The sequence below is a fragment of the Heteronotia binoei genome, chromosome 15, assembly GCF_032191835.1.
Source record: "Heteronotia binoei isolate CCM8104 ecotype False Entrance Well chromosome 15, APGP_CSIRO_Hbin_v1, whole genome shotgun sequence".
Taxonomy (NCBI): domain Eukaryota; kingdom Metazoa; phylum Chordata; class Lepidosauria; order Squamata; family Gekkonidae; genus Heteronotia; species Heteronotia binoei.
Window position 1 is genome coordinate 17,911,677 of NC_083237.1, and position 7,913 is coordinate 17,919,589.

The 7,913-nt window shown below is 48.0% G+C and overlaps 1 protein-coding gene across 1 annotated transcript; it reads right to left on the reverse strand.

Annotated features, from left to right (window-relative positions):
- Positions 1 to 6,983: 6,983 nt before the first annotated feature.
- LOC132583225 (olfactory receptor 4N2-like) lies at positions 6,984 to 7,913 on the reverse strand. The gene has a single exon (XM_060254894.1). It carries the CDS (start codon positions 7,911 to 7,913, stop codon positions 6,984 to 6,986), a length of 930 nt encoding a protein of 309 aa, XP_060110877.1.

The following is a 7,913-nucleotide window of genomic DNA, read 5'->3' on the forward strand; positions in this document are numbered from 1 at the left end:
CTCCTGCAGAACATGCAAGACTGGAATGTTTCAGTGCATTTCATGCCACAAACACACATGAACACGTGTGACACTGCTGGAATCAGACTTCTGGCCAGCTGGAGGTGCTTTCACTAAGCCATAGCCCCTCCTGAGACATAAACCCAATGTCTAACCCTCAAGTCCTCTACTGGCTTGATGGCCAAACGTCGAATGAAACCAAGTTGGAGGGGGGGGTTGGGGGGATACAATTATATAGTTCCTAATTGTCTGAGAAATTCTGGGAGAACTCCAGACTCACCTGGAGGGTGGCAACCTGTTATGTCCTACATTCAAGTCTCTCTGTACAGCACAAGGCACGCTACAGAGGCGACCAGGGGAAACCCACTGGTCCCCGGATGTAGCCCGCTAATACGCTCTGCCACTCAAGATCTGTGGCGGGAAGTTTAACTGGCCAGGATTGGACCTAGCCAGATGGAGGGTTGTTCCGGGGCATGTATATGATCGGGACCCGGCCCGCGATTCTCCCCTTGTGATGTACTCGCCAATAAAGTATGTTGCCTTCAACATATCTCGTCACTCAGTACATTACACAACCCAAGACCCAGCAGAGCCCTTCATGATGTCCTGAGATGATGATTGTGAGCCTCTAGTTCTTCAAAAAACCCACCTCCAGCCCTGTCGTGGATAGCCCAGGCAAGCCCAGTCTTGTCGGATTCAGGAAGCTAAGCAGGGTTGACTCTGGCAAGTACTTGGATGGGAGACCTCCTTGGAATACCAGCAGTCAGGAGAGCAGGGGCAGGCTCTATTCAGCCACCTCTGAATATTTTCCAGGCCTCCAGTAGGGGTCAGTTACCATGACTTCCAGACACACACACACACACACAAAATACCAAAAAGAAAGAAGAAGAAGACTGCAGATTTATACCCCACCCTTCTCTCTGAATCAGAGACTCAGAGCAGCTTACAATCTCCTATTTTGATGTAGTAGTTAAGTGCAAGGACTTGGTGTAGTGGTTAAGTGTGCGGACTCTTATCTGGGAGAACCGGGTTTGATTCCCCACTCCTCCACTTGCACCTGCTAGCATGGCCTTGGGTCAGCCATAGCTCTGGCAGAGGTTGTCCTTGAAAGGGCGGCTGCTGTGAGAGCCCTCTCAGCCCCACCCACCTCACAGGGTGTCTGTTGTGGGGGGAGAAGATATAGGAGATTGTAAGCCACTCTGAGTCTGATTCAGAGAGAAGGGCAGGGTATAAATCTGCAATTCTTCTTCTTCTTCTATATCTTCTCCTCCCTCAACAGAGGGAGGTGGGTGGGGAGGTGGGTGGGGCTGAGAGGGTTCTCACAGCAGCTGCCCTTTCAAGGACAACTTCTGCCAGAGCTATGGCTAACCCAAGCCCATTCCAGCAGCTCCAAGTGGAAGAGTGGGGAGTCAAACCCAGTTCTCCCAGATAAGAGTCCGCGCAGTTAACCACAACACCAAACTGGCTCTCCCACCTCCCAAAAACAAGTGCTCAATTTCTAAAGAAATCTTTGAACATTGTGGCTTTTCTTCTTCCAGAGGATGGTAGACTACCTATGAAAGCTCTGTGGAGAGGAGAAGCAGACACTCTGCAGAGGTACTTTTGTTGGTATTGTTGCTTTCTAAGATTTAGAGCTAAGGCTACTGATGGTAGATTGTGTCAGATAACGTGAGGAGAGCCCTGCTGGATCAGCCCAAGGATCCGAGTCAGCCAGCTTCCTGCTTCCCACGGCAGCCAACTAGATGCCCACAAAGGCCTACAAATGGAGAGAGAAGGCTACAACCAATTGTTGTTCTCCAGCCACTTGTCTTTTAAGGCACCATCCCTCTGAATACAGAGGTTCCATTTGACAATCAGAGCTAATAGCTGTTGATCAACTGTTTATTTTTTTTAAAACCATGACCACTTCCATAGGCAATGAGCTCCATAGATTAATTTTCTGTTGTGTGAAGAAGCATCTTAGTCACATACTTCTCCCCAATGGGGATACAAGAAGCTTATATTGATTCCCCTCTCCTTCCTCTTATTCTCACAGAAATGTGTTCATTCTGCTCAGGAACTGTCAGAAGAATTTTGTTCCGGATTTAAAGCAGTATCAAATTAGTCCGCACCCCAGTCGTCTCAACGCTGGACTCGAACAAGCTAACCACCATTCGCAGATGCTGACGTTTGGACAACCACTTAAAATCCGACATGCTTCCGGACTCCACTCATGCCCGTAGTGGGATTTTCTGAACGTCTGACCTCACCCAAGGCAAGACACGAATTTTGTAAAATAAATGGAGTCAAACAAACCCTGTAAAGTTGGTTCGGCTGAGACCTGACTAGGGGCCAAAGTCACCCAGCAGGTTTCCACGGTGGATCGAAGATTTGAACCCATGTCCCCCAAATGCTAGTCTGGTAATCTAACCACTACACCACACTGTTCAAGTAGTTTTTCATTCTACCTTGCAGAGTTTGGGGTGTCTGTGCGACAGGAATATTGCAGACATACCGTTTGTTGCCTTTCCCTCCCAAGGAAGGACTGGTTAGCTTGGAGCCATTTTAATTAATCAGACATATCCAGTAAGATGTGCAGTTAAGGAGGTGATGAAGGAGCCAGACTTTACAAGGTAGAGTCAGAAGGTAAGGAACAAAGACCTACACAAAAACGGACACTAGAAGACAGGAGAAGTGGACTTACCCTTCAGCACCTAGCTGGGAAAAGAGCGCCCGGGCTGTGCTAGCCCAGACTCTTCCTAAATCACCTCCGGAGTCCCATGAGAAGGCACTCAACAGGAGGCCAGACCTGCTCCATGGTTAGCCTTGGAAGCAAGCCCAACCCAACACTTGGGGAGCTTGTTAAAAAAATAATGATTAGGTTTTAAAAAAGAATAACAATAGCAAGGGAGTTTTCTAGTGGTGGCATGGAGGCATCCTCTGGGAAGAAGCAGGAGAATGAATCTGAGTCCCAATTTCATCTGCCTTTCTTGGTGGTTTCAAGACAGACCTCACTGGCAGGAGTCTGTGCTGCTATGACCTGCCCCCAGGGTTTCATGCAAGAGGCAGAATTTGAACCCAAGTCTAATTATGGGAAGGGATGGATTTGGGGGAGGGTATAGGCCTCCCCAGGGCAATATGCCGTACAGTCCACCATCCAGAGCAGCCATTTTCTCCAAGGGAACTGATCTCTGTTGTCTGGAGATCAGTTTGAATCCCAGGAGATATGCAGGCTCCATCTGGAGGTTGACAACCATATGTAAACCCAGGGCTTTTTTGGTAGAAAAATCCCAGCAGGAACTCATTTGCATTTTAGGCCACACCCCCTGGCACCAAGCCAGCTGGAACTGTGTTCCTGTGTGTTCCTGCTAATAAAGAAAGCCCTATGTGCAGGGGTGGAATTTTAGCAAGAGTTCCTTTGCAAGAGACCCCTGATGTGGCCAATCCTCCAAGAGCTTCCAGCAGACTTATGGGGACTTGACATTATTGCGCGGGGGGGGGGAGGGGTCAGTCACCAAGCTGAATGTCCTCAACCCATAGGACACATAGGCAGGGGTGGAATTCTAGCAGGAGCTCCTTTGCATATTAGGCCATACCCCCGTGATGTAGCCAATCCTCTAAGAGCTTACTCCTCCAAGTGGAGGAGTGGGGAATCAAACCCGGTTCTCCCAGATAAGAGCCCGCACACTTAACCACTACACCAACATCTTGGGAGGGGTGACGGAGCAGTAGCAAATATCCAGGAAGGCTAAGTTGGCCAAGAAGAAGTACATGAGGGGAGGCCAAATGATCCTTGCAACACTATATTGATATTTTAGTGCCATTTTAACAAATGCAGTCATGATAACAATATAAATACACACAAAAATTAAAAAGGGGGGGGTGATCTTGCTGTAATTCCACTGATGACGCCAACCTTGAAAATCCTCACTGTTTAAGGCATGTGTTGAAGAAAATAAACTGGCTCCACAACTGTGAAAATGCAGGAGTAGGGGAGGTCTGCAGAAGAACTGGGCGCTAACCAATTCCATTGTGTGTGGATCAACTGTCAAGGAAATTGATTGCCGAGGAGTAAGTGCAGAAAAGCCCAGGATTGGGCTACCCTGGGCCGTCCAGGTTGGGATGGCGTTCAACTACCGTGTGCCCTTAAAATCCTGCTAAACTGCGCTCTCCAAAATATTTGTTGAAGCATTATATTTTTAAATGTGCTCCTTTTGGGAAACGATGACATGAAACCAAACAAACAGACACCTGTTTTAAACTCCATTTCAAATGCGAAATATGATTCCAATCCAACAGCTTGTTTTCATACCATAAAAGACAAATGGTTAAAATGCAATCCAAACCAGAATGGCTTCGGGAGAATAACATAGATCTTGCTCGAACACTGTGAAGTGAGCTCCACAACAGTGCGCAGGTCACTGGGAAGTCTTCTCTACTTGCTGGAGGCCCTTGGGAGTTAGATTTGAGGCCTGCAGCACCTTAGAGACCAATGTAGATTTGGGGGGTATCAGGTTTTGAGAGTCAAAGCTCCCTTTGTCAAACAGTATCTTCATCAGTTAGTTCAGTAGATTGTACTGGACTCGATTCTAGCTGTTCTTTGGCACACAAACATAGCTCACCCCCTGAGACAGGCTTGGAAGTTGAAACACTGATGTTGAAGTCAAGAGAGAGGCCTAGGGCTGGGCAGAGATTTCGCCATCCAGGAGGTTCCCAACCCACCGGTCTGTGAGTGACATCATCACTGTGAGTGACATCATCACGCTGGAGACATCATCGCACTGGCCGCTCTAGGAGCTTCTGGGGAAATGCTATGATTTTCCTGCACGCTTTCGCAATTTGGGAGGGAAAACTCTATGGTACATTAGGTACCATAGAGTTTTACCCTCCCAAATTGCTAGAGCATCTCAGAAAACCATAGAGTTTTCCCAGAAGTTCCAAGATCAGCTGACACGCCGTCGTCACTTGCTGCGGGGGACTTGGCAACCTTAGAGAGGCAACCCTAGAGAAGCTGTACCTCAGTGGGAGAAAGCCTCAGATTTAGACCCTGACATCTTCAATGAAAGTGTCTCCAGTAGCAATTCTAGGAAAGTCCTCTGCTTAAGATGTTGGAGATGTATTGTCAGAATAAATGGACCCTCCCAGCTTAGAATGATGCACCTGTAGCGCTCTCTGCTCCTTCCCCTGGACATGACATGAGGACATAATGGAGCAATTTAGATAGGAACGAATAAGGTTGCCAGGTCCAACTCAAAAAATGCCTGGGGACTTTGGAGGGGGGAGCCAGGAGCAAGGGAGCGACAAGCACCATTGAACTCCAAAGGGAGTTCTGGCCATCACATTTAAAGGGACCGCACACCTTTTAAATGCCTTCCTTCCATAGGAAATAATGAAGAAGAAGAAGAAGAAGAAGAAGAAGAAGAAGAAGAAGAAGAAGAAGAAGAAGAAGAAGAAGAATTGCAGATTTATACCCCGCCCTTCTCTCTGAATCAGAGACTCAGAGCGGCTTACAATCTCCTGTATCTTCTCCCCCCACAACAGACATCCTGTGAGGTGGATGGGGCTGAGAGGGCTCTCACAGCAGCTGCCCTTTCAAGGACAACCTCTGCCAGAGCTAATGGTGAACTCAAGGCCAATCCAGCAGGTGCAAGTGGAGGAGTGGGGAATCAAACCTGGTTCTTCCAGATAAGAGTCCACACACTTAACCACTACACCAAACTAGGGGCACCTTCATTTGTGGCTCATAGAATTGGATCCCCTGGTCCAATCCTATTAAAATGTGAAGGGTATTTTGAGGAGAGGCACTGCATGCAATGCTGAAAATTTGGTGCCTCTACCTAAAAAAAACAGCCCCCCCCCCAGAGCCCCAGATACCCACAGATCATTTCTCCATTTTACTCTATAGGAATCAATCTCCATAGGGAATAATGGAGTGCCCAGCAGATTTCTCTCCCCCACTCCTGCTTTCTGATGACCCTGAAGTGCAGGGAGAGCCTCCAAACCAGGGGATCCCCTGCCCCCACCTGGGGATTAGAGCAAACAGGATACCACAGTGTACAGTTTGGGTAAACTAGGAAAATAGCACTGTGAAATTAACAAGCTTGGAAGCAAATGCACATAAATACTTTATATATACATTGGAACAATTTTATTTTATTTTCCTAGTTTACCCACCTGGGGATTGGCAAGCCTATATGACTTGGTAGTAGAACATCTGCTTTCTAGGCAGGTTTAATCCAAAGTATCTCCAGGTTTTCCCCCCAAAGAGCATTGGTTAGCAGATAATAGGAAAGAACTTCCTAGGAGACTTGCTGACAGTCAGAGTGTACAATATTGACCGTCCTACACCAGTAATCTGACTCAGAATAAAAGAGGCCTTACAGATGTTCAGAATTTAGGATTTTGTAAACCAAAAACCTCATAACAATGAGGAGCCACTGAGCCAGAAAGAAGAAGACTGCAGAGTTATACCCCACCCTTCTCCCTGATTCAGAGTCTCAGAGTGGTTTACAATCTTCTATATCTCCTTCCCCCACAACAGACACCCTGTGAGGTGGGCGGGGCTGAGAGGACTCTCACAGCAGCTGCCCTTTCAAGGCCAATTCCTGCGAGAGCTATGGCTGACCCAAGACCATTCCAGCAGCTGTAAGTGGAAGAGTGGGGAATCAAACCCGGTTCTCCCAGATAAGAGTCCATACACTTAACCAATGCACCAAACTGGCTCCCTCTGGTTCTCGGGTGAATGTCCTTCCTAAATCCCAACTCAAAAATATAGCTTCTGATGAACATCACAATTGGAAGTGGAACAAGTGTGTGAAGACTTCTAGTCGTTCTTTTTGTAAGTTCACAAGTCTCTTGTTCAAGGGCAGAGTATGTCAGGGCCATGATCCGTCTGTGTGGGGCCATGCCTGGAGACTGGCTGGTGGTCTCTTGGTGGAACTAGGGCTGAAGCACCATGGGGGAAAAATATTTTGTCTGTCTCTTAGAATTTACGTTAGGTCTTTTCAAGCAATAGGTCTACGTCTGCTCAACAGCCTCCTCATGGCTTGTTTGATCTCCTTGTTCCTCAAAGTGTAGATCATGGGGTTCATCAAGGGGAAGACCATAGTGTGGAATACAGCCACGACCTTGTCAAAAGGAAATTCCAAGAAAGGATGGCAATAGATGTAGACGGCAGGACCGAACATAATGACCACGATGATCATGTGGGTGATGCAAGTGGAGGCAGCTTTGCTCTTCCCTTGGCTTGAGCCTGTCCTCACCTTGACCAGTAAGATCCCATAGGAGATGATAAGAAGGATGAAGCCGATGAGGGTGGAAATGCCACTGTTCACAAACATGAAGAGCTCCAGAGCGTAGGTGTCCGTGCAAGCCAATTTGACGAGCTGGGTGATATCACAGAAGAAATTGTCCAGCTTGTTAGGGCCGCAGAAAGGGATGGGGACAATAAGGATGACTTGGACAATGGAGTGCACAAATCCTAAGAACCAGGATCCTGCCACCATGGAGCTGCAGACTGGTCTGCTCACTACACTTGAGTAATGCAAGGGGTGGCAAATGGCCATGTACCGATCGACAGCCATGGCAATGAGAAGGAAGACTTCAGATCCTCCGAGCAAATGGAGGAAGAAGAGCTGGGCCATGCAGCCCTTGTAGGAGATGGTCTTGTGGCGGGAGAAGAAGTCGGCCAGCATCTTGGGAGGGGTGACGGAGCAGTAGCAGATATCCAGGAAGGCTAAGTTGGCCAAGAAGAAGTACATGGGGGAGGCCAAGCGAGGGTCTCTCCGGATGGTCAAGATGATGAGGACATTTGCCGGCAGGACCAACGAGTAGAAGACGAGGAACAGGACAAAGAGGAGGAGCTGGACTCCTCTGGCCTGGGAGAGGCCCAGCAGTACAAACTCCTTCACCACAGACTCGTTCCCTTGCTGCAT